General features: G+C 44.6%; 2 protein-coding genes across 5 annotated transcripts; both read right to left on the bottom strand.

Moving 5' to 3' along the window:
- Window positions 1-2982: 2982 nt before the first annotated feature.
- Window positions 2983-22200, bottom strand: lhx9 (LIM homeobox 9). 4 transcript variants are annotated; one of them, XM_063500657.1, is made up of 6 exons: window positions 22124-22200; window positions 12395-12633; window positions 11414-11616; window positions 10131-10489; window positions 6979-7181; window positions 4280-6347 (listed from the first exon to the last, which is right to left on the bottom strand). In XM_063500657.1, exons 2-6 carry the CDS (start codon window positions 12572-12574, stop codon window positions 6093-6095), a joined length of 1200 nt encoding a protein of 399 aa, XP_063356727.1. In that variant the 5' UTR covers window positions 12575-12633; window positions 22124-22200; the 3' UTR covers window positions 4280-6092. The 4 variants fall into 4 exon arrangements, with proteins under 4 accessions (XP_063356729.1, XP_063356727.1, XP_063356726.1 ...); XM_063500656.1 differs by lacking the exon at window positions 22124-22200 and adding an exon at window positions 16053-16190; XM_063500659.1 differs by lacking the exons at window positions 4280-6347; window positions 22124-22200 and adding an exon at window positions 2983-3821 and having other exon boundaries at window positions 12395-13077.
- lg17h1orf53 (linkage group 17 C1orf53 homolog) lies at window positions 21756-26869 on the bottom strand. The gene is made up of 3 exons (XM_063500661.1): window positions 26461-26869; window positions 23499-23600; window positions 21756-22216 (listed from the first exon to the last, which is right to left on the bottom strand). Exons 1-3 carry the CDS (start codon window positions 26746-26748, stop codon window positions 22145-22147), a joined length of 462 nt encoding a protein of 153 aa, XP_063356731.1. The 5' UTR covers window positions 26749-26869; the 3' UTR covers window positions 21756-22144.
- Window positions 26870-27074: the final 205 nt, after the last annotated feature.

Here is a 27074-nt window from a genome sequence, read left to right as displayed (position 1 = left end):
CTCCTCCAGTACAAAGATGACCTGTCACACACTGAAGCATGCCTTATCAATGCAGACGAGCATCCTGTTTATGTACCTCACAGAGCACAGCTATCACAGGAAAAGAGAGAGGGATTACAGATGGAAATATGTATGAAATGTTGTATCTCCCCGTCTCTCTCTCTCTCCAAATACCCAGGCGAACTTGGAGGCAGCGTGCATGTGATGCCTGCATTTCCATTTTATTCACTAATTAATGTTGTTTTGTCTTCAAAGTGCAATTGCAACCTGTAGTTATCAGCCTTGATCGCAGCATTTTCAAGGTTGTCTAGATGTGAGCCGTCACATAACAAACAGGTGTAAATATAGAATAACAGCTCAACAGAGAAATGGAGGATTTATGGCATGTGGAGAGCACTGTGCAAATGAGGCACAGGAGAGATAGTTTGTGATAACGTGAAGGACAAAACAGGCATAATATTTCTATCTAGATCGCTTTTACAAAAGCTGCTTTTCACCGCCTGCTTTTGTTTGTGCGCGTCTGCTCGGCGTGTCTGTTACGTTTCCCTGCATGTGCTCCGTATTTGTTGGTGTGGTCCTTTCTCTTGGCAAACACCCAGCACGCTGGATCTCTCCACCTGCTCTACATCAGCCAGAGGGGCAGGCCTCAGTCTCACACTTGTGCAGCTCTCTCTCACACACACACAGCTGTTGAGCTGTGTTTCATTCACATCGTCACCCTTCTGACATCTGTCTATGTGTGTGTCACGGTGCCGGTGTGTGTCTGAGTTAGCAGGGTGGTTGGTGTGCGAGGTGAGGTTAAATGGGTGCCTAGCAATGAGAGGAGGCAACTGAGGCGGAACTGGCAGAATATCTCTCACACACACACACACACAGGCAGTGACAACAGAAACAACACTATGAGAGCAACATGTAAACTGCAGGTGCGCCCTATGCCTCGGTGATTATTCCATACTTTGTTTCGACCCTGTCGCCTGTCACCGTGCGTGCGATAATGTGTGATAATGTATGTGCGACCTCGTGCAATGTGCGCTTGCAGAAACACACTTTGAGTTTTGCACTTGTTGCTTTGCAACATCTAGAATTGGATGCACGCTCAGCAAAGTATTTATTTTTTCCTGATTTCATTTGAATCTGACGTCAACCTGGTTAGTGGGGACTGGAGATTTTCCCCTGGTACTTCCTGTGATGACAGGCAGAATCCTCATCCTTGGAGTTCGTTTCTCATTTGACCTTTCCGTGTAACATATTTTTCAGACAGACATATCAAATATCAAACCTTGGTTGCAAATGTCACAAGCTTAAGCCGACGTTAAAAACCAAATCCTTCGAAATTTGCACAAATGCATGTTTTGTGTTGTTTTTTAAATCCAACGAGCCTCCTCTGACCACAGGAAGTTGCATTTCTGCAGGTGGTTTTTACAGCTAAAATCACGATGGCCTCTGTGGCTTTACATGTGTTTGATCAAAGCACTCTTGCATTGACATCATGATCCACGTTGAATTGACTGATTGGACTGGCCAACCTGCAACCATCTGGGATAGGCTCCAGCCTCACCGTGACCTTGAATTGGATAAGTGGAATTAAATGGATGGATGTACACTGAAACTAAAGAGCTATATGCGGAGCAGAAACCCATCTGCTTTATCTGTAAATGAACTTTTTTTCCCCCCTTTTTTTGGACCGCCACATATGTCGGGATCAGCCACAGTATTTCAACGAATCCCCGTGTGACTGAAAGCACACACTGTTGTCAGCGTTGTTTTTCTATCATCATAGTACACAGCTGTCATTTAACAGAAGGAAGAAAGGCAGAGTAGGGCCTGCATTCATCACCTGTTGCTGCGAGCACAACCTCGTTCTTGCCTTTGCATGAATGAGGATATTTTATTTGAATTTAGTGGAGCTAAAACCATTCACTGATTTAAAAAAAGACTTTTAGTGCACAAATGCTTACAGTGTACTGTTGTTATATATTTATTTCCATGCAAATATCCTTTCTCCATGTGCATCTTTTAATGTTGCGTGATGACGGAGCAGCGCCGCCACTGCTCTGACAAACACAAACATTACCGATGAGATGCATCACAGCCACCAGCAGCAAACCCCTGAAATTTTTGTCGAGGCAGGGCCGCGATTTGGTCCAGAATTTTTATCCTGCAGCTCCAAGCGCCGAGCGGGGCTGGCTGTGTTTGTTTGTGTTTCTGCTCCAGCCCTGCTTCCTGTAGCTCTGCGGTGTCAACCCGCCCACCGTCCTCCCGTCAGACCCGTGGAACACAGCCCCGCTGCCACAGCGCAGCACAGGCACCCCAGTGACTGAGGTTTCCTCTTGGACTGACTGAAGTGTTTGCTGTTTTCCACATTGTTGGAATTCAACACCAGCCTGTTTACTGGTCCCCATGTGGCTCCAGTCTCTCTCCCCTCCTCCTCTTTTCTTTCTGCATGTTTTTCCCCCTTTCCACAACATACCTTCTTTATATGGTGTGTGTGTATCCTCCTTTTACACAAAGTACGCACACAGCACACCTATGAAGTGGAATTCTTGCCTATATTAGACGGTCCACACGATATCTCATGTGGCGTAAATCACACTGGTCAGTATGAGGTTGAGTGGTTGCTTTTATCCTTTATTACAAAAACAATCACGTGTTCAAATGAATAAATCATTTTATATCACTGAAATAGAGCTGAAACAACGGCAGTACACCATAAATATGGTTTGGCTTTTTTTAGATATACACACATGAAAAGCAGGAATCTCAGGCGTCCGAGCGAAATATTTAGGAATGTTGCGAGACACTCTGGAGATCTGCCGCTTTCATAAATATCCACAGCGACGAGGTAAGAAAGCAGCAACGCTTCACCCTTTACAGCAAGCTGAATGTCAGGAACAAATGAGCTTGAAGCAGTGCTATCAATGTCCTCACTGTGACATTTGGAGTGTTTTTTCCCACGTGAGGTACTGCATGTGCTTCGGGGACTTGATTTTCATATGCTTTATTTTTGCAGCTGACAATAAATCATACAGTAAATCAAAGGAAATAATAATAATATACATCTCAAGGAAAAAAATGTTAACAAGATGACGAGGTGCATGCAAAATGAGAATCTCTTCTTTTTCCTTTTCACTTCCTTCCCTCGGTGCAGCCAGATGGCAAAGCTCCAGCTCTGCAGTCCTCTTCATACACTCATCATATTTGATGGGCATCCTGCTGCTGCCGAGTTTCAAGGAGGCCGCGTGTTTACCAAATGACACTCGTGACAAAAGAAAACTTCTATTTAGCAAGCTGGTTCTTGGATGAGGTGCACGGGGGCAGCAGCGCGCGCGCACGTGTGTGTGCGTGTGTGAGTGTAGACCATGTAGTGTGTGCAGGTGTGTGTGTGTGTTGTTCCTTTCACACTGTTGAATCACGTTCTGCCTCTTCTGTTTTTCTCTTTCTCTATACTATGTTACATTTTATTATCACTTTTGTGCATTGAACCACTCCAATACAGAAAGATTTGCTTTCACATCATAAATATCATACATGGTGGGGGGGTTGGGGGTGGGGGGGTCTCCTCCGCTGATGGACAAACTTTAAGCAAAACAAAAATCACCTGTTGTACATTTGCAACTGAAACAGGTTTGGGGTTTTTAATCTTTTATGTTGTTGTTGCTGTCGGTTGCCCTTTCGCTCTCATTACGCTCTAATCTTATGCTAATATTGTCTTTGTCTTCAATGGTGAGGAATTCCCATCAAAGTTTTCCCCTTCTCTTAATACTTTAGGGAATTTTCAAACGTCGGGATGTATGGCTGTAATGCCCCAAGATTTGTTCTCCCTGAAAGAAATGATAGAGTAAGAATATATTAACTACAGAGCAACCTGGCTTTACGCGGTCTGCATTTACTCTTACTTCATTTTAGGTTTACCAATATGTTATGCATAAATATATATATATATACGAATATAGATAGAAATCAATATATGCTTTGCAGCATTCCTTTAATTTAAAATTTAAAGCCATGTTCATGCATTAAAAAGCAATTTCATATTTTCGACTGCAGGGTTTAGATGCAAATCCATGGGGCATTACGTTAAAACCATAAACATCATAAAAGAGGAAGTAGAAATTAAAAATGGAGGCAAAAATGAGGACGTTTAACTGGTCATTAATAACTGAATGCTTTCTCGTTTGTTGATGTGAGAAACAAAACTAAAAAAAAAAAGAAACTGTATCCAAGAAAGAACAGAAAAATGGCGAGTGTAATGAAAAATAAAAACCCATTTAAAGCAAAGTATTTTTTTTTATTCACACAAATTTAATAAGATATATAACAACCGTTTGGTCCATAAATATTTAAGGGGAAATAGTTTCTATACACCATCTTTGTCAAGAAACAGGGAAACATGGACAATCTTGATAGAACACTTACTGTACTCAACTATTAACACGAAGATCAATATATAAGGTTCTCGGATTACCCAACTATATCTGAAAGAGTGCACAAATGCTTTCTGTGACATCGCTGCCCCCTTTTTAACAGGATACACCATAAAAAGATCTTCGGAGATAAGATGCAAAACAGTACAAAACTAGTGAGGCGCCAAAAAGGATGTGAATCAGTTAACAAAGAACACATAGATCCTGAATTTCACAAACTTCTCCCAAGTTATAGCGTAAGGCACATAGAAGAACTGAGTTAGGCATCTACTTCATCGAGTAGATCGGGAGCGCCACCTTTGCCCCCCGACAGAACAAACCGTGACGCCCGCTCGCGACGAAATGCGTCGACTCCATTGAAGATTTGCTCGCCCTTTCCTTTTCTCTCGCTCTCTACCTTTCAGCCAGAAGAAACGTGGTTGGGTTTTTTTCTTTTTCCCTTTTTTTGGTCTGTTCAGTGGCAAGTGTCGTTAAACAAAGCAGAAATATATGGCCGAAAAGGAGAACACACGGACAGCGATTTCCCGCTGGCTGCCTCTCACGACTCCACCTATATGAGGTCATTTGAATGTTCATGTCAGCTCTACAAATCTACGTCGCGACCGCTTCACTCCTCGCCCTGCTCTGTTCTTTTTTCCCCAAGATCACATCGTTACCCTGAGCAACATGATAAAAACAATAATGCACTTTTCACTGGGCAGTATATTGTCACTGTGCAATCGAGTTTAGCTGTGGATCTACGCTCACTAGGCTTTTTATCCGTGGTTAATCTGTGAGGCCAACAAGACAACGACAAAAAAAAAAGGCAAAAAACCCAAAAAGTGCTCTGTCGTGAAAACAATCGTTAACTGCTCTCCAATCAGAATTTCTCTGGCCGGTTTCTAATTGTCGAAAAGGTGACGACATCACACGTTGAACAGTTACCACTGTACAGATTGAGGGATTTGCTTGTCTCTCCTCGTCACAGTAAAGTTGTGAATCAAATGCTTACGGTTTCCTATCTGCACATTTTTCTCCTTCGTCTTCTTTTTCTCACGTGTAGCTCTGATTCCATCCAACTCAGTCTTTAAGACCGAAACATTCGGAAATAATTAAAGCCTGTTTTCTGGAGTTACCCATATACAGAACATTCTACAAGTTTATTTTTCCCAAATGAGTCCAAAACAGAAACAAAATATTTAAATCGGATAGTGCGAACACAGTGCATACATGTACAGGAATCTGAGGGCAAAATAGCGGTAGGATTTTAAAATTGACCAATTAACCATAAATTAGGGAGGGCTCGTTTTCATTCTTTTCTTTAACCAGAATTCAAGACAAATGTACAAATTAAGTTTTCCAGGCAAACTTTTTTTCTCCTTCCTAAAGCCTTCGCCTCCAAAAACGTCCCATCCCGAGTCAATCTCTGCATCTGCAGTTTCAAATGCTACACATTAAAATGGTTTCCTCGTGTCTTAATGCGGTCGCTGCTGCTTGTTGCTCTTGTTGCTCTTGTTTGCGTGCACAGTGCAGCACTTTGTGTTCCAAGGAGCTGTCTCTGCTTGACTTAAAGGTGTCACTTTAAAAAAATAAAATGTGAAACTGAAGAAAGAAAACAAAGAAAGAAAAGTAAAAGAAAGAAAAAGGGAAAACAAACCCAAACAGAATCAGTCTGCTAGAGATAGCTTGTTAGAAAAGGTTTGTCAAGGTAGTTTGCGAAGGGCTCCCCGAATCATGGCTGTCCAAACTAGAGGTGACGGAGGTCACTACAGTGATAGAGGGGTTTGTCAGGTCTGTTAGTGTGGCCGCGCTGGAGGGGGGGGTCAGGGCCCCACTGTCGGATGAGGGCGGAGGGAGTGAGGTGCCATCAGCCTTATCAACACCTCCATTCTCCTGTCGCAAAACGTTCCTTCTGAATTTGGCTCTTGCGTTTTGGAACCAAACCTGCAAACCAATCCCAATGTGGCTTTTACTTTTAGTGCTTTAAGGAACTTTCTTTTCTTTTTTAAAGAAAGTATCAGATCATGTGTACATTAGCTTACAAGTCAAGTTATCACAGCTGTTACTGTATCAAAGTTGTCTCAAGTATATGAATCTTTGTATGATACATTAGTTGGGGCTTAAGGGGCAAGGTAACAATGAACCAGGGAGTCTGTCCTGAACACTCAATACAAGTATGTGGATTTTTATAGCAAATCAAAACAAAATGCTACAATTTACTGATTTGTTTGATTTGGTTGTTTTTAACTGTGAGAGTTTCATTACACCTTTTTTCTCTCTTCTAAAGTAAAAAGTGCACTCTGGCTACTAACAAAGTTAGCAATATAAGAGTTAACTACTTTCTCCTTTCTTTCCCTCCAAAAGAAAGAAAAAGAAAGAAAGAAACAACATCTACAAATTCCAGATAAACCCCTTGGATATACATCTAATGACTGAATGGACCAACAAAAGAAAGCAAAACTAAAAAAAGATGACGACATCAATGATCACTTTGGTGTCAATGAGAAGGAGGAGTGGCGTGCAGACACACACGTGGGGTGAACGACTTTAGTAGGAGCAATGACTCTCTGCTTACCTGTAGGACTCTCTTAGTGAGGCCTGTTTTCTGGGCCAGCTGCTTTAAGTCCTTGGCATCGGGGTTGTGGTTGATGGCGAAGTAGGATTTCATTGTCCGCAGCTGATGGTGCTTGAAGGAGGTCCGCATGCGTTTGGTCTTCTGCGTCGGAGGGTAGGCCTGCTGGTCCCGGTCCAAGTGATCGGTGTCGTTCTCGTTACAGCCTGAAGAGAGGGCAGAGCGTGAGGCGGGCTTTAAAAAAGAAACTTTGGCAGGTCAGTTTACATTTGGATAAACAGCCCTCTGTGTCAGACTTCATTTGCACTGTGCCCCAGGCCACTAGCACCGCTATAAAGATAAGAAAACAGCTTCATTCCAAAGATTTCCAACTGACGCTAATGAAAAAAGAGACAAAAGATTTCCACTGACAGGCTAAGGCAGAAACAGCTGTTCTGTGTCGTCACGGCGTATCGTCAAAGTGCTGATAACAATTAAAATCCTCAACAAGCCGAGAAGCTGACTGAACCGGCTAAAAGGAAAATAAACCCCGGTGTGTGGCTCGTGTCTGCGTGAGCAGATCTGAAACAAAAAACAGCAAAATGATGAATTTTAACTGTACGCTGGGACGGGGCTAAATTATTTCTGCTTGTGTTTGCAAAGACTAATAGGCCTAATGGGCCTCATTTGTCAGTAGCTTAGTGTGTAAAATACTTAAAACGGATCCAGTAAATTAAACGCACACGCTGCTCAGCAGTGTTGCTTGTCACTGCAAGAAAAAAGGTTTTTTTCAAACACAATTACAATTTGATTTTTTTTATTATCCCAGACTTTATGAGACTTTGTCTAAAAACATACAATGAAAATGTATTTATTTTGATCCTCACATAAAAGAAGTGTTTTCAGGAAAGCACGTCTAAAATATCTGAATCTTTTACGTCGCTGCAAAAGCAGCAAAAATATAGAAATATAGGATTTCTAAATTATAAAGTGTGTCCTGTTGAGCCAAAGGTTCCATTTTTTGGCTAAATTACACATCATTTAAAAGAAGAACAGGGATGCTGATACGTGTGAAAGGCTTTAATTATGTTTGAATATCCAGCATTAACCTAACAATCACTGACATTTGTGCTCTTCTGTTCCAGTCTTCACTGGCTCGTGTTTAACTAGATATTACCCACTAGGGGTCTCTATATCCAAACAAGACCAGCTTTGCTGTGGAATCCACAGCAGACTCACACACCTTTCCCTGGTGAAAACAAACATGGATGTGCTGCAAAAGCAGGAACAAAAACCTCAAACAAAACCTCTTCCTATTTGTTATGAATAAGAGCCTGCTGATCTGTGCAGCCATTTAAATGAACACGAACAGAGTGATGCTATAAAAAGTGTGTTCATAATGCAGAGCCCAGTGGAGGAAAAAGAGTGCTTTGAAATAAATATATATGTGCATATATATTTATTTCAGTTGATGCAGTTTTAATTTAATTTTAAAAAATAAACTAAAATCTCTCATTTTAACATTTTAACGTTTACATTAATTACATGTGGCTAAAAACAAAAATATCCTTTTAAAAATTGATGGTGTTTCCACTCGATTCTCTTCTGCTGAAGAGTCCCAAATGAACACTATTATATTCCCTCTGGGACTTTTATTGTGTCTGCGGTGCATACCAATTAGTTCACATGGACATCACTGTAACTGCGCTTTGGGCCTTTTTCTGTGAGCGTGGATTTTATTTCTATTTTATTTTAACTTGTCCTCTGTTATAACGCTTTGGCAGAATAAGAATAATCTCTTATTCTTACTACAGAAACAAAATGACGGACTACAATGGCTTTTTTTTCCTATTAGGGCATCAGTGAGAAACTGGAATTTGCATAATCCCCTAGAATTGTGTTTAGGAATAACAAACCAAAGCTCATTTAACCGGAGCGCTGACTGTACGGTGCTGTGTTTTCAGCCCCTGGCCTCTCCCTGCAGCAGGCCCCTCTGCGCGGCGCTGCTCTGTCCCTGAGAACTGTGCTGACCGCCGCACGGGAGGCCAGGGATTCCAACGTCACCTTCAATTAACTAAGAACAATTAACGCGCAGATTACCCCTATTCCTACCCATTCACTAGGAACACAGGAAACTTGGCGCACAATGCCAAACTTTCTCAACCGCACACTAATTCGCAGAAAGCAAGAACAAAATGGGGACACTGCAGGGAGGGCCGGGGGTCGGGTTATAACATTCGACGATCCAGTGCAGGATTTTACGTGAAACCTGCGTTTAACACTGGCTTCATTTGCGCTTTCCAGCGGTTTTTTTAATTTATTTTTGTTCCTCCCATAAAAGTGAAACACACGCGGAATATTTGGACGTTTATTTGTCCACGATTTCTTTTCTATATTACGTTTACTCCATTCAAACGCATTGTTTTTCACGTGTTATGATCTAAATTCGTTCTAATTATAAAAGTCGATGAGCAGGTTGGCGGCGAGGTCAACTTTCGATCATTCTGTTGGCGGAAACGGTGCGTAAAAGACGCGTGGACGGATCAATTAGCCCGCAGCTCCGAGCGCCCGTGCAAGACGTTCACGTGCATTTACAACAAGGACTGCGTTACGAATGCATCCATTTCATTTATTGAAATAATAGGAGTGTTATAGAGGGGATACTGAAGGGCCCGACTACAACTAAAAAGCGACAGTTTTGTCCGTAATGGAAACAAAAATGCAACTGCCCATCAAAAAAAACCGAATTTGTGAGATTTCTCTGGATTTTTTCTGATTCACCCGATTTTTTGTTTGTTTGTTTTAGGAAAGAAAGGGAAAGAGGAAAAAGATGAATTAAGGCAGCACCGTTTGACAGCCTTTATCATTTCAGTCACTCACTATGCAGCGGAGGGTTCCTAAACTGGTGTTTCGTTAATGTACGCGAGAATCTGCTTAATGTTTAATTTCATAGTTTTTTGTGTGTGTGATGACAACATTATAGCTCGGCATGTTTTTCCTGGTTTCACTGTCCTCCTCTGCTGGAAACATCCATGCACTAAAACTTCAAGCAGATGTGAGCGATTACTTCCACACCAAAACTAAAAGGGGATTTTTTATTGTGAGCGTGTCTGTATCGTCGTCGTTGTTGTTTTTTTCGATGTGAAATGAAGCTCCGAGCAGCTCAGCTGTCTCACCTGTGTTGTAGCTCGGTATATCTATCCCCATGGCCGGACTCTTCCTCTTGCGCGGCCTTCCCTTCTGTGCCGTGCCGGTGCCGTTGAAGTAGGGTAGAGTGAGGCCGCCTCCCTTGGCTGCCAGCTCGGCGAAGTTGAGCTGGGGGTGGTAGTCCGGTCCCTGCACCAGCGTCTCGAAGTGGAGTCGGCAGTACACTAGGCTGTCCTTCATGCCGAAGTGATCGCCCGTGGTCAGGGTCTTGTTGCAAGTGGTGCACGTGAAGCAGCTCAGGTGGTACACGGAGTCGCGCGCTCGCATCACCATCTCCGAGGCCGATATCCCGAGGTGGCAACGCGCGCACCTCTGCACGGAGAACCTTCTGGAACAGACACACAGTCAAGACTCCTCATACATAAAGACCAGAGTGGACAAACAGCACAGAGAGGGGGGGGGTCACTAAAACTAAAATAAAATATAACCTGCAGTGTCACGAGCTAAAAGTAAGGCCTGCCTTGTTTAAGCGGCCTCTATGCGCCTTAGCGTGGCTCCAGCGTCCTGCACAGGATTACTAAAGCAGGCCTATACTTTGAGGTTGTATTCTGATAGCCACATCTGGCCCAGAACTGGGTGTGTGCAAGTGCGCTCAGAGTCGCTACACAACCTCGACAATAAAACCCACGAACGCTAGTCCGTTTGCATTGCCTCCGACACACGAATAATACAAGCATATGTTCAGCAACACTATCAGAAGGGCGAGTCAGCTCATACTTCTTACACAGGTATGTAATAATTACAGAGCGTAACTAACAGCATCCCGGCCTAAGCAGTGCCGTAAAAATGTGCGTTAAGAATATAGGATAGGACATTTTGTCCAGCTGTTTTTCTGGAGCTACACTCGTATTACTTTAATATAATAATAATTAAATAATAATAAGAGTTTGGATAAGAAGCTGATTTATGCATTAAGTCCGTGTTTGCATTACACACCAAGCTACAGAGAGTAAGCACTGTTTCACTGTTAAAACTTATTCCCGGTTAACAGCATGCAGCCCACGTTAGTGACAGCTGGGATGTTTTTCAGTCCGAGGCCTGCCACAGCCTGTTGATTAAGGGCTAACGCTGACTGTTCACAATGTTTGCTAAAATGGTTATTTAAGAGCTGGAAACTAATATCATATATAAATAGGTCACTGTCTAACTGGGTCAGTAGATTTAGGTTTAGGTTACAGAGAGGGGAAAGAGGGACAAACGATTTCAGGAGCAAGCCCGTAAAACTGAAACGCTAAACTTTCAGTTTTCTTACCTGTAGTAATCCTCCTTGCAATAGATACTCCCATCCTTGGCAAAACACGTTAGCTCCGACTCCAGCGCTAGTTTACATTCACAGCATTTGAGGCACCGCAGGTGCCACTGTTTGTCCACGGCCAGGAGGTAGTATCTATCCGAAATCTTGCCGCCACAGCCGGCACACAGGGCTGGCTTCTCTGGGCTCATAGAAGGCATGGTCTGGGACAAAGAAGGAAAACAAGGCTCATGGCAGCTGACTGCTTCAAACCACTGCTGGGAAAATCGTCAAAACATTGTGCTTAAAAGAAGAAAAGCAAAAAAACGAAATGCTGGCCATAAAATTAAACTTTTTTTTTTTTTTTAAATCTGGAAAGCTGCCTGTGAAACATTCAGTTATGGTACAGCAGCTTAATGTGCAAATATGTCTTACTTATGGAACAAACGCCATCTATGAATTAGGCCTATTTACCTATTATACGTATGAACTTATTTAAGCATCGAGGAGAAGGAAAAATACAGATGATGTTCGTGTTTTGAAATTAAATCCATCTTCGAATAAATTTAAAATAATAATTTTTAATTAAAAAAAATCAGGTCAGCTTCTATTTGCAAATATGAAACTGAAAAATGCAAAACGCTGTCAGAGAAATAATACGCCGACATTAATGTTCGTTGTATTTGATGAGAAGACTAAAGCGGTGCTTTAAATATATTTAGAAATAACGACACCAGAATTAAAAGCTGTCGCTCACGCCAATTATTTTTGTGCAGAAGAAGAAGACGCAGCCATTAAAAGAACACTGCTGCTATGAAATCTATCATATCCGAGAGAATAATATGGATAAAGACGAGAATCCTCCTCACTGGCCTCCTACTTACCACCCAAATGACTGCATGTTTCCGGGCACGTCAACGTGCCGTTTTTCGGTCTTGCGGTAACGGAGATTAACGCGACTTTTTAGCCATTATTTCACACACGGCTCGGCCTGGCTCTTACCGACTCTCTTCCGTTCAGCTGCATGCCCTTCGCCAGGCGAGACTCCGTTTTCGACCTTCTCTCCATCTCCTCCATGATTCCTTGGATGTGATCCCCGGAGATCCCGTGGAAAAGCATGGCTCCAGGTCCTGGACGCAACGTGCAACTGCCTGCCTCTGTCTTGCAGCCCACAACTTCCATATAATGCACTGCAGCGCTGCGCCCCGCTCTCTCAGCGCATCCAAATGGGCTCTGAGGCTCTAAAAAGAGGCACAAGGAAGAAGAAGGAAAAAAAATAGACACAACCCCAGAGATTCAGATCACCTCCTCAGCAGAAGCAACGGGAAGAAAAAGGACAAAACGAAGAAACTACAGCATGAGTGGGGCAGGAGGAGCTCTCCTTCTTCCTGTGAATGTCTCTCCTCCAGGAAAAAAAACAAAAAAAAAACAAAAACCATATAGTCCAAATGATGCGACAGGCCGGTGTGGAAGTGGTGGAGTTTGAGGAGGGAGGAGGGGAGGGAGTGTGAACACTGGCCAAAATAATGACACAAAGTTTTTTTGTGTGTTGTTGTTTCTTTTTGGTGAGCTCTCTCTCTCTCTCTCTCTCTCTCCCAGTTTCCCAGTCCGGGGTTCCTCGGTGCTTGGAGGTCAGGTTGGGACTGCCTGGATTTGAGAACCGTGTCCTATTTGTGAAGAGAGCAGAGCCGGCCCAGTCTGAATAATTTGGTAGGAGGAGTTCCTCTCTCCCTCCCTCCCTCTCCCTCCCTCCCTCTCCCCATCTCTCTCTCTCTCCCTACATCGCCGCTGATTTCTATTCAGCAACAAAGAGCTGTCACTCTCCCCTCAAAAACTCCCGATTCTGGACCACTGCTTTATGGTATTGACATTTTCATTACTTTTGTTCTGCCATTTAAAGGCGAGACGACGGGAACGTAAGCTGCACAAATTTGGTGCAAATATATTAGATTTATTTATGAAATCATATGCATCCAAAGCAGGCGACTGAGGCCCTCTGTGGTTTCACCGGACGCCTCACAAGTGGGAATAAACACGTGTCTCACGGGGTGTCGTTTAAAGACACTTTCTAATAAAACTTCATCATCAGACTGGAAGAGTTTTTGGGAAGTGTGAGCTGGACCAGACCGAGTGTTTGGTTTGGTCCCTAAAACACACACACACACACACACACAACAGTGTGTTTGTGTTTGTGACATAAATATTCTGTCTGGGGCGGGGCAGTGATCAGTGATAGGCTAGAGGGCGGGGACAGATTCAATTGAACATTTTTGAAACAATGTGATTTGTTTTCAGCCCAAATGAATGAGATTTGATTAAAAACTGAATTAATTAATGAATAAAATGTATCCCAGGTAACGACAGCCTCCTTACTCAGATAACCCGAACAGACTCCAGCTCGTTGCACATGCTTACATGTATAGAAATCTCTCTCTCCCTCTTTTAAACGCTCTTTTGAAGCAGTCATTATCCACTGTCAAGGATTCATTAACGCGGCCCTTCGTCTTTTCTCTGTCTGCTGAATTAGGCCAAAACCTTGTTTACCTGCTGGAGAGTTGATCTGACAGCAGCCGAGAACTGTGTAGTCTCCGCATTTCATTTGTTTGTGTTTTTCTCTTTCTTTCTGCTTTTCTTCTTACGGGCTTTATAAGAAGCAACGTGGAAGTAAAGGCGAGATGAGAGAGAGACCTCCAGTTGGTGGTCGCCACAGGGAAACCTCAACCAGCTATTGCATATTTTTAGAAATTCATGCTTTTTAAAATTCCATCCCTATCTCCAAAGATGGTCTGCTTTACGCAGGGCGCAGTGGGGGCTGCAATAACGATCTATGTCAGTTTTAAAAGGGTGTGGAAAGCTTTGTTGCCCAAATAATAAAGCCAGGAAATAAAACGCGCTCAGCTTCCAGTATGCAGTGCAGACTTGGTGACAACAAAACTATATATTTTTTTAATTAATTCGTTCATTAATTGGAGATTTTGGCCGCGTGACCTTCCAGCTGGATCCATGCCAGCGAGCTGTGGTCTTTGTAAGATCGATGACGGCATTATTTTTCATAAACAACAGACAAACATCAGTCCCGTTAATAGATTTAGCAAAGCTCGGGGAGGTTTGCAGGTGTGGATGCTTCATCTCAAGACGTGTTACATTATCACGTGAACCTCCCACCACCCATCCACCTCACCGCACGCGCGCGCGCACACACACACACACACACACACACACACACACGTGAGCACCAAGCGAAGTTGTGTTGGCTTTAATTGGAGGCCCCTTGATAGCAGCGCTATAAGACGAGGCTTGAACCCTCCTGGACGGGCTGGACGTGCAGCTGTTGTCAAACCCATAACGCTCATTTGCGCTCTGCAGTGTCCCAGCACCAGCCGCAGAGTGGTGGGGGAAAAGGGGCACTCAAAAAGGACACGAGGATTTCATTTCACCTGGACAAAGACGCCCCGAGTGGAACGATAAGCTCAGCTCTGTGTGCGATTTTTAATCTTAACTGCAGTTTTCCTGCCATTCTGCGTCTTCTCTGCGAATTAGGCGCTGGCTAAAGGGTGTGTTTTGAATATGAAGAAGTTTTTAAAGAAAATATCATTATTATTTGGTTTTTTTAATGAAAGCGTTAATGTCGATAAATAACGCTGTTGTGGCTCGTTGCCTCCAGCAGTGACATTTAATATGACTGAAGAGCGTTTACCAATGTGTCAGTGAACACCAAGGGGATGGGGGGCGAGGGGGGGGGCGAGGGGGGGTGTCTTTGTAGCTGCTGTTTGGTTTATTTTGTTTTTTTTTTTTTCTGTATTTAAAACATATATTCATGAAGCTTTTTATTTGTCTGATTGTCTTTTTATTTCACTTCGGATTTTGACCAAACTATATATATGTATATTTTTTTTACAAAACGAAAAAAAATGTCACTTTTATTTTGAAATATCTTTTTAAAAAATCTATTACACCTTCAGTATTTTTAAAGTGTCTTTAAAAAAAACCGGTAGGAAATAAAACTGAGTGATTTTGTGTGTCATTCCAGCTTTAGTCAGCGAGAGTGATTTATCCAAGTTAAAGATTAATTTATTATTATTATTATTATTTTAATAAATTGAATTTTTTTATGGCTTTGGAAAACCAATAAAGCACAAAAATCCACAGTGTCAGCATTTCTGTTTGACATGGCGAGAGTCGGCTCAGTGGGCCACTGACGTTTGTCAAATACATAATGAAAATGAAAATAATAATAATAATAATATCACAATCACGCACACAGCGACATTTTGCCTGTATTTTCATAAAACGCGTACATTTGTGTTTCGCACGATTTTACTGGCGTGCAAACTCCAATCTATTATTTATGTGCATAATCAAGACTGATTTAGGCAAACAGAAAAAATAATAATAAGAAAAAAATATATGTAAGTTTTTTTAAAAACACACATCGATCGATAAAATCTGCGCTTTTATCCTGGACAAAATCACCCATGTCACTGTCTTTATCACGCATCAGATCTGTCGCGCATTGCTTCACACGCTCCCGCTTCTCCTTTCGTTTTTTGCCCCCAAAGCCCTCTCTGTGTTACTAATATTATCATTATCATTATTATTATTATTATTATTATTATTAGCGTTGCCCTCAAGAATAAATAGCTATGGAAAAAAGTCTTACCTGCGGCTGTGCAGTGTGTGAGTGAGATCCCTGTGCAGCGTGCAGACTGAGCCGCTCCGGACTGTGCGCAGTGTGCAGAGGAGACAGAGGAGAGGCTGCCGGTAGATGGGGGGCTGTTCCTCGTTTCTGAGCTTACAGTTCTAGTTCGGGCGTCAATTAAAACACAAGACATTTAAATATTCCTCTCTCGTAGGCAGACGGCCCTCAACACACCGCAGCACACAGAAAACGGGGAGCCATGAGCCAATGGCCTACTCAGCATGTAGGTTATAATCTGTGATGTGCTTCTGAATTAAAGTGGTGAAGTCGGTGGTCGCCAAATGAAACAAAAAAACAAAACTATCACTGTATAAAATAAAATGTAGGGACTTTTCAGCAATTAAATATGTATTTGTCCTTTAAACACCCCAACTTAGCCTGTTCTGTAAATGAATCCAGCTCCTGCATGGTTATCATTATTATTATTCATTTTACGCACCTAATATGAATAAGCCAGCGTTTGCACAGATCAGAAATGAAAGCTGGCTCCAAGCACATCTGGGCCTAAACAGTTATAATCCCAAAATGCATCATAGCTTCTTTACCTTTTATTTTTAAATATATATACACACACCGATCGTATTATAGGAGACTGAAGTGAGCTGAGCACGGTTACAGTCTCACTGGCTGGAGAGGTTTGTGTGAATAAATAATTAGGGTGTAAAGTCAAACTGGATCAATCAAATCTGACAAAGATAGGGAGCGCAGCAACACACGCCTGGAGGGGAAAAATGTTTTGGTATTGAATAACCAAATACCAAATCGAAGCCATTTTCAAAATAAAAGTGCTCATTAATTGACGAATTGTGCGCATTTTAATCATGTGGGTACTGGACCAAAACAGCGGAGGGTTGCCTATTAGGAAAGGTCGCAGTTTTTTTGTTCCCCCCCGCCTCCCCCCTTCTCTGACTTCCTTGATTTCATATTTTCGTGACGACAAACGAATAATAAAAATGTGCGACCTCAGGAGGGTTTAGATCCATTAATACAAGACGACACGTGACTCCTACCACACTTTTTAGTCTAATTTTATTGATGCATTTCATTAAAAACACAAATAAGACGACAAAAAAAAAATCAAGATAAGCCCGTTCTGTGGTTCATATTTGCTATAAAGTGTGGCACACTGCACGCCCGGATCCTTTTCCGAGGAACTGAGCTGACAAACTTCATAAAAATTCAAAGCAATAATAAGTCTGTTCAGCCAGGAAGCAGACTTACACACTTGCCTTGTGTGGCCTTGTGTTGCAACATCTAATGAAAAAAAGAAACGCTGATGAAAAATTCACCAATAATTAATAATGTCAAGATTTTAGTAAATATTAATGGTGTTTATGTTTTGAGGATGGTTTGGTTGTGTCTCTCTCTTAATGAGACCGTATTTTCTCAATTTACGAGGTAAATACAAGGAGCGTGAGCTTTCTCTTCCCCCACTTACTTTCTTATTATTCTCCACCTGAAATGCAAACTGACAATCGTCCATTAAACGGTAACACCGGTAAGAGAATGCAAACCCGTTTAAAGAGCACTTAGCTGCTCCTGAAGTGCGCGTTCATCTTTAACACGAGAAAGGGAGGTCATCCAGAAAAACAACAGGATAACCCAAACGTGCTCGTGCTCCCCACGGAGCGGCGCGCCGAGCGCGGATGGACTCGTTTCAATTGACTACGAGTGAATAGAATATTGTGTGAACGAGCACTGGGGCTGGAGCAAAGGGTGACAATTAATTACACCTCTGCACCGCTCGCATAAATGATCACGTGCCACACTGCTAACAGTCATTTTGCTTTGCTCCTTCAGCCTGGGTTGACATCACAGCGTATCTCATCAATAATGCAACAACACTGAGATCTATTTCACAGCGTACCACAACACGGAACGCACACACAGCGTGCTAGGAGCACGATACCCAGACAGGCGCTGCAGCGCGCTTGGTTAAATCGGCGAAACCGCGGCTACAGCGCCAAGCAGGTCGCCTGGCTGTCCCCCCCCACCCCCGCACCTCCCCGAGTGCCTGGCTCCTCTCTGCTGTAGGGCACGGTGGTTAGATTACCACACATCCAGGGTTCATCTGGAGTTATCATTTCTGGGTCACCTCAAGTGACACTCAGTCTCACAGAGGGAGCTCTCAGTCACTCCCAAAGCATGGCCAGAAAAGGAGCGTAGGAGAGGTGGTGGAGGCGAGGAGTAGGAGAGAAGCAAGGAAGAGGAGGAGGCGGTGGGAAGGCTCTCCCAGGATCCAGTGAGGTGCAGGGAACCACGGGCTAAACGCTGACAGAATGAAGGAAAGGGGTGGGAAGGGAAGGGAGAGGGTGAGGCGGAGGAGGAGGAACAGAGGGAGGAGTGAAGCACTGTAAAGCTGTATCCCAGTCACATGAGCCTGGGTGGGTGGGTGGCTGGGTGGGTGGATGGTGAGACATCCTGGAAATATTTACAAACACACAGTGGACGTGACTTTGTAATTATTGAAGCAGAGGCCATATCAGAAATGCACAAAACGGGGGAAACGCACCCCCACCCCCACCCCCCCGGCGGCGTCTCATAAAGATGCGAAATGCTAAAGGGCGATTTTAAGAAAATAACGACACGGAGGATAATATGAGAATCTCCACGTCTCCTCCTGCTGGTCATTTCTCCCCCGCCTCGTCCTGCTTCTACCACTTTCCCTTTTCTGTCTCTTCCAAGCAACGCTTCCCCCCCCCCCTCCCCTCCCTCCCTCCCTCTCGCCATCCACCCCTCCTTCGATCTCCTCCCTGCTCTGCTCTGCTGGAGCTCAAATCACAACCCCGGTCCCTGGCAGATGGAGGATAGGAAAGAGAAGCTCTTAACTAGCCAGCCTGAGCCGCTGCTCTCTGCACACCAACTGCTGCCTGCCTCCCCTCCCTGCCTCCAGAACAGCTACCACTACATGCACCCCACCCACCCCCAGCACCTCTGGGGACACGGTATCCTTCTGGGGAATGGTGCGTGTATTAGTCCGTATCTGGACACACTAGAAAGGACATGGAAACATAATAGATGGATGTTATTTATCACTACATAACCTTATGGGGCAGAGCAGCGTTTGCGAGGAGAGGGTTAGTAAATATCGTTTTGCTGTCAAACAAGCGCCGTCTTTCTACTTCAGTGAGCGAGGACAGAGAGTCAGAAGACGGCGTAATGTGAAGCGAGCTGGAGGTTAGACGGCGTGACAGCTAAAGAAAGCGGCGACAGGTCGGGTCCAAAGCGCAGACGAGAAATCACAAACGACTGCGGCGATGCAAAACCAGGAGGGAAATAAACAGGCCAAAGTGCTCCTTGGGCGCTTAAGTGCCTTTGACTGCCCCCGACTCTCCTTTTATCTGGGCTCATCTGGCGACCGCGGCTTGGCCTGGCATGAGCCTGACCACCAGTTGCGGTCTGAGGGAGAAACTGCTCCTCTGTGCTATTTGCAGCCCTGTCTGTCCAAAGGAATCTGGTGCGCTGACTGTCACTCAGTGGCCATGTGTGTTTTTTATCACTAATTCTACCACAGGGATGTGGTTGTCCATATGACCACTGTGGAGGCTGCTGCCCCGAGGCGAGCTGACATTGTCTGTGTAGAACGACCAGACGTTGATGTAGGGGCTGCTCAAATGCTGCTTCAATATCAAGACACACACACACACACACACACACACACGCAGGCAGGCAGGCAGGCATACTGAGCGGTGCCTGGCCAATTGCTGAGACTGATGTTCCTTTCAGCCATCATATGGCTGACACTTAAGTTTTTTTCCCCGCCAACCTTGTGTCAGTTCCTGGCTGCTCTGGCCAGCAGTGATGGAGACGCTGTAACCGACTGTGGTCGGGGCCACTGGCCGCGGGGCTGCTGTGCCCGTTTGAGATGGGGTGCGATGGGGGTGGGGCGGTGGGGGCTGCTGCTTGGCCTGTCAACTGGTTGTGACTGGAGCACGTCTGGTCACAGATCCAAACTGGACAGCTCGCTCTTTCTCTGCAGCTAGTGCCATCATCCTGCAGAAAGGCACACGGCGTATAGCTGCCACTCTGCTCCAGTACAGCATATGCTCCAGCTGAGGGTCGGACATGTTCAGTCCAAAACGCCTGAAAGAGACGCCTCACGTGTCTAACTGGCTGCTGGGAGCACATGTGCACTGTGGGTAAAAGAGAAAATGATGGTGGTGCAGCATAACCCAGAGACAACCCAAATAAAAGGCGGGACTTTAATCAACTTTAGATAAATTAATTCGGTTCAATGATTAAACACAGAAACTAGTTGAATGCTCTCTCTCATTGTCCCAGTGCACTTCACAGGCTACTCAATCAATCCGCTAATGAATTAAGGATGAATTAGTAAATGGAGTGCATTTCTCTGCTAATCTGTGGAAGGTGTGCTGTGCTGTTTGTGTCTCAGTCACAAACTGCTAGGCTGGAAGATGATGGAGGGGAAAAAAATTCAAACTGTGCCATCACTGGATTGGGAAGACGTGGAGGGATGAGGCAGACATGAAAGTTGGCCTATTTCATGGTCAGGCTGCGGGACCGCCGAGGCCCTGAATGGCAATGCATCTACTTTAATGTGACAGACGAGTCCCTAGGCAAAACCGGCAGAGCCGCGGCAGGCAAGCGGGCCCAGGTACTTGATGAGTGTGACACCTTCGCCGTCCCGCTGTAGAAATGTTGCTGCCGCACGCTCCGCTGCCTCGGTTTAGAATAACACCAAATAAACTCGCCTCTCATCCCGCCTGACGACGCGTCCCCAGAACCTGTCCTCCCCAGCACTGTCGGGATCACCGATCTCCTTGTAGCCGCTCACAGGGCTTTGCTCCGATCGCTAAGCACTTGCCTTTGGGACCCACCTGCTGAGGAAAAGACACATCCTCTCATGGCGATGCCGTTTGCCCAATCGGGCGGAGAAGGACGAGTGTGCGCGTTGGGTTTATGGCAAGCGCCCGGAGGCATCACGCCGCCTACCCACATGCACTCGCAAATCAAGCGCCACATCTTTCCACGGCATGGGTAGTTCTATACGACCTTACCTAGCGCTATCACTCAGGGCTACGAAGCGCGCGGTCAAGTGCAACCTTTATTCTATATTGGCCTATTAGGAGCCACGCAGTGTAGCGATGGAGCGAGCCTGCCTGTGCATGTGTGCGTCTAAGCGAGCTGGTGAGCGCCGAGCTGATCTATTGCAGTCCTGGGATGAGAGGGCCCAGGAGTTCATTAGGCTGCGGCTCAGGAGAGCAGCCGCGGGGAGCTGCACTGTAGCCGAGTGTTGCCAGGAGGCTGAGCTGCAAGTCCGGTGGGGAGGGCTGCTGTTGATGTCCGTGGCATGTTTGCTAACAGCCTGATTCCATCAAGTGGTGTAAAAGCAGCGCAGCCAAGTGTGAGGGCTGACCCCTGGCACCTTCCTATTTTTAACAACACAGTATCTCAGTCAAAGGTAGACAGTTCAGTCAAGCACTTGTGGTGTGTAAATGATGCTAATATTCATGCAGTCGTACGTTTGGGAGAGGAAAAAAAATAACAAGCGATGCGAAGCAAAAGAGCACAAGACTCCATCTGACTATCTTACAGTTACTTTCGCTTATATGCCCTTTATCTGGAGGGCGAAGATCTAAAATGCACTCTCAGTTTTTCATCTCCATACTCCCACAACCCTTGTAAATGCATCAGAAGAGCAGAATACTACAAAATATTAAATACTCTTGAAGAGAAAAGAAAAAATGAGGCTCAAAGGCATTTCACTGGACACTGAGAGGAAAAAACAAGTATCTGCAAAACAGAACAAAACAAAAATGTGATAAAAGACTGTTTTGCATGAGGGTCTAGTGAACAAATCCGTTCTCCTCCTTTCCCATTTTGCCAGAATGAAAATAATCCTAAGAATAGTTGTGATTCATAAGAGATAGGTATTGCACAGACACTACCCATATTTCATCATTTATTACACGGCTAAAAGAAAAAAATGACTCAAGTAGTCCAAATAACGACAGGCAGAAGACAAGCAACGTGTGGTGGGTTCCATTCCAAACAGGCTTCTAACGCGTTACCTTGGCACGAGTCTGTTAGGTCTATACGTAAAACAGGGAATTGAACCGCTTCTTCGTGGCGGGGTCCTTCACGTTGACTTGGCCATATGGACACTGGGGGAGACGAGAGATAAATAAGCGCTGGTTAACAGCTGCATGTGGAGCAGAGCTTTAGTCACACTGAGAACGACACATGAGAAGCAGATAGAGCAAAGGAAAAAAAGGACGGGACCGAGTCGGATAAGGACAGGGGGGAAGACGGAATGGGATGGGACGGGGCGAAAGCAAAACCCAGAGCAAGGATGGAGAGTGGACAAACGAGACTCAGTGGGACAGAGCGAAGCAGATATGAGCAGAGCGGGGCCGACACCGTCAGAAAACCCACAACACGTCTGTGTATTTGGTTTGTTACACACGGATGAACCACTCAGCTTTGCGTTTCACCATCACCGATCCTCAGTCTGGAAACTTTAAACCAGCAGAGGTCAGAAATGATGCTGAGAAAACAGATCTATCCCCAAACTCTGAGCAGATGAGCCTTTCTGTTAATGTCACGCTCACATGTCTCAAGTCTGTATCACAGAGTCAAACCTAGAATTTGATCTTAACCATATTTACTGCTGTGATTGTTGCCATCTCAGCTGAACGGTCAGGAATGATTATTATGATGCCTTTGTTTCCTCAGGACTGGACTCATTCAGCGTGCATTGGTCTCACTCGCTGTCCAAAATGCGACCGTGAGGCTCCTCGGTCCTCGAGCTTGGTGATCAGAGCTCTGATTATTGTAGTGATGCCGTGCATCCATATAAAACGAGCAGGTCTTTGACGTCGTGGCACCAAAGCCTGTCGGTGGTTCTTCACTCTAGCCTGAAGACCGAAGGAGACTATAGACCGCACTAACTGTTTAAAACATGTAAAGAGCAGCTCGATCATTCTTTGTATAGGCTGTTGTGTTTTTTGTTGATTGTTGGTGTGCAGCACTTTGTGATCCTTATCTTGAAAGGTGCTATTATAAAGACAGTTTACATACTTACTATGTTTGTGCCCTTACATATTTTGATGCAACGTACTGGACCATCTATTTCGTTTTATTTCTATTTCGTTCCATCCATGTGCACGTACAGAAAGCAGCCTGCAAACTAACACACAGCGTCATTAGCCCTGTTAGCTCATCCTTTTCAACACCATGGAAGCTCCAACCCACCAAACCTGCTTTTGTTTCATGTTTTGTGCTGAAAATAAATGACGAGCGTTGGTCAAAACTGCTCTGGCAGAACCACGGTTTACAAATGAGGTCGGTTACCGTTGGAAACAGACAGGATCAAACGTACAGGGTGGGAAAAACACGGCAGAGGACAAAAACAGGGAGAAAAACCAGTAAAAACAAAGAGCTCACGTGTCTGCACGCGCTGCCGCAGCACTTCCCTCTCTGAAGGTGGGCATACTCTGTGAACACCTTATACCCGCTGGAAGGGTCAACGTACATCTGCTTCTTTGCCTGAGCATAATGAAGATATTATCATTCAATTAGAGTGACACACAAACACATGTGGCGGGATGTGAACCGTGCACACAGAAATACATACGATACATATACTCACCCAAACACAAAGACGCCTGCAAGAAAAATAGTGCCTAAGAACGTATACAGAGACAGATTGCTGTGGTTCAAGGAGAAGAAGGACTGGGTGACCTCTGAGCATAGAAACAGATGTAAGACACCCTCATTCTTAAGATATTACTAATTAATTAGCATGCAATTCAGTAGGTGAGAATACGCTATGACTAATCCGCTGGTAGCCCTGCAATCTGCACGTCATTCTGACAATTTTCAGGATGGTGAAAAATCGACTTTACAGACAGTCGTTGTTTTATTTGGTGCAGTTATTCGTCGTGCACAGGCACAAAAACACCTTCTGTAAGTGGAAAAACCCTCAACTCCTCTGCCATCCCTTAGGAAGTTCCAAAATGTCATCTCTCAGTCTGTTTCAAACTGAGAGCCACTAGTTGGTGAGCTTTGACAGGCCACAAAGGGAAAAAGGCCCCAGGCCCTTTGGTGACACGGCTTGTCATTTCACATGCCATTGCAAGGCCACATAGTGAAGCTGGCATAGCTGGGCCCCCTCTGTATTGTACTCTTCCCACCCAGGCCCTACCGCTCTCCTCAGGTCGCGGCCAACTTGCCTCAACTTCATCCACACTCCGAAGCACAATATTTACAACAGATAAGCCTAAAGGCATGCGGATGACACCTATTCACCGCTGTCATCAGCACAGCTCGCTGGTTCTGCTCCATGGAAGAGCAAGTGAGATTTGGTGAATATGATGGATCTAGCACAAACAATCAGCATCATTTCTTTGGGGCAGCGGGCAGGTATTCTCCTCTATGTGAAAGTTCACAGCAATAACAGGTGGACACAGACACCTCCTACGTTCAGGCGCTGTTTTGCACCTCTTTCCAATACCTACACTTTCACTGCAAAATAATTAAGATGTTTATCTCGGGTTAGAATGGAAAGACTGAGTCAAAAATTATCATTAGTGGTTTTATCTTCCTAAATGTCACTTGGTTAAGGGCTCGGGGGACGTGGAGGAGGGTTGGGGGCACCGCCCTGGGAACAGGAAGGCCCTGGAGATGCATCATAGCTGCCAGGTTATCATGCTGTTAACACACGGTGGCCAGTTTTAAAACATTAATCTGGTATTGTTCCAGATTATTGACATCATTTTGGACAATTGCATATTTTAACTTGTTACTGTGTTTAAGAGAAAAGACTAATAAAAAACCTAGTTCCAACAAAAATGTTGGAGCCTGAAAAGTAAGAGGAACTAAAAAGAAACAACATTTTATCAGTAATCAGGTCAGCTGGCACCAGCTCAGTAACATGAGTGGGTATAAAAAGAGCGTCTTAGAGAGGCAGAGTTTCTCAGAATTAAAGATGGGCAGAGGTTCATCAATCTGCAGAAACCTATGTTTACAAATTGTGAAACATTTTCAGAATAACGCCGAAAACAGTGAATATCTCATCATCTGCAGTGCATAATATCAGAATATTTGGAGAATCTGGAGAAATCTCTGTGCACAAGGTACAGCGCTGAAAATCAATAATATCTTCTGTCCCTCAGTCTGTGAACACAGTTCAACCTGCCGCCCACAAACGCAGGTGAAAGCCGCAAACAACAAGATATAAGCGAACATGATCCAGAAACGCTGCCGTCTTTTCTGGACACCTGCATTTGCGGATGGCAGGTGACAGTTTCCTACTTTGAGGGAAAGCAGGAATCTTTTGTCAGACCATGAATGAAATTTGAGTGCTCAGTTCAAAAGCCTCATAGAAGAAGAGGCTAGGTCCTGAGCTGACCGGGTCCAGACCTTTCACCAGTTGGAAACATCTGGAGCATCGTGAAATGAAAAGTACAACAAACGCCCAGGACTGTCCAACAGTTATAAATATAAACCACGCGATTTAAGGTGTGTAGATATGGTCGAGATGACCCGCTGAATTAGAAACTGGACATCAGGTTGATTTAAGTGACTTTGAAGAATTTTTGGTGACAACGGGAAGATTGGAATAATGATCATTCTTGATTTCTGCTGTGCAATTCAGATCGTGGGGTCGGAATTTGGCACAAACATCCATTCTGCCTTATCTAAGTGGTTCAGGTGTAACGCTGTAAACGCCACAGCCTATCCCATTACTGCTGCTGACCATGTCCCTCCCTTTATGACCAGTGTATTCGTCTTGCAGTGTCTCCTTCGAGCAGAATGGCGTGCCGTGTCGCACAGCTCAAAGCTTGAACAGAACAATGAGTTCACTGTGCTCAAACAACTCCACAGTCACCAGATCTCAGTCCAACAGGGCACCTTTAGGATGTGGTGCAACAGGAGAGCCACATTAAGGATGTGCAGCCAACAAATCTGCAGTGACTGCGTGAAGCTATCCTGTCAACAGGGACCAGAATCTCCGAGGAACAGGTTGAATCTGTGCCACGAAGAATGTAGACAGTTCCAAAGGCAAAAGGGCGTCCAAGCCGGTGCTTTAATCTTAACTTAGCCCATTTAACAGAGACAAAACGTTTATAGATTATCAGCTGCTACAACACTCACTTAACATATTATTCCATCCGGTGCTGATTACCTGTCACATACAACACGCACATTCTAAACTTGTACTTTGTACTTTGTAACCATTTTTGCAACTGTTACTCTGCCGTTCTTGGTCTGCGTGGGTTCTGCAGTTCGTCCAGTCCCAGAATTATCATCATTTCTCTGTAAAGCGCGTGTAATTAATCACCCGTGGATCTGCGGTCCGATTGTGCTACATGACACGATTGGCTGTCTCTGTGATGCATCTTACCGCACACGCTTGTCTATGGATTCTGTGGATGGCCATTTCGCCCTCTGTGAACTTTCCCGCGGAGGAGGGGTCGTTTTCGCCCCCCGCGTCGCTGACGTCTGCTGCTGTCGTGCCTTCGTCGATCTGTGACGCGCCGCTGTTCGCCGGTGGCTCTGAGCTTTCTCCCGACAGCTTTGGCATCGACATCGTTACGAGTCGTTTATTCAAGTGGAAACAGAGAAGAACGAGTCTGCTGACAAACGCTTTACTCGGGTAGTTTTTGCAAAGCATGCTTCTGCGAACAACCATCTGCGAGTTACAAGCAGGGAGAGGCTTTTATTAAGAGAACAACTTTGACACTGTGTAAGGAAAGAAACGCCAATGCGCCTTTCCCTGTTCATGTTATCTACACTGTCCAAATCCAGCCTCTCTCCATGTTGCTGCACAGAAATGTGTTTTACTTCCTCATCGGTCCCTGGTCACGTGCCACCAATGTGACCGTCACGTAACTCCGACCCACCGGCTCATGCAGCGCCTCTGCTGTTTGAAAGCTGCCACTACACGGAGGTACAAGTCCACTGTTAGAAAAACACACACACAAAAAAAACACAAACTTAAAAAAATAATGAATGAAA

Source organism: Pelmatolapia mariae, linkage group LG17 (assembly GCF_036321145.2).
Source record: "Pelmatolapia mariae isolate MD_Pm_ZW linkage group LG17, Pm_UMD_F_2, whole genome shotgun sequence".
Lineage (NCBI taxonomy): Eukaryota > Metazoa > Chordata > Actinopteri > Cichliformes > Cichlidae > Pelmatolapia > Pelmatolapia mariae.
The sequence above is the reverse complement of the archived record's forward strand: the minus strand, read 5'-3'. Positions and strand labels throughout refer to the sequence as shown.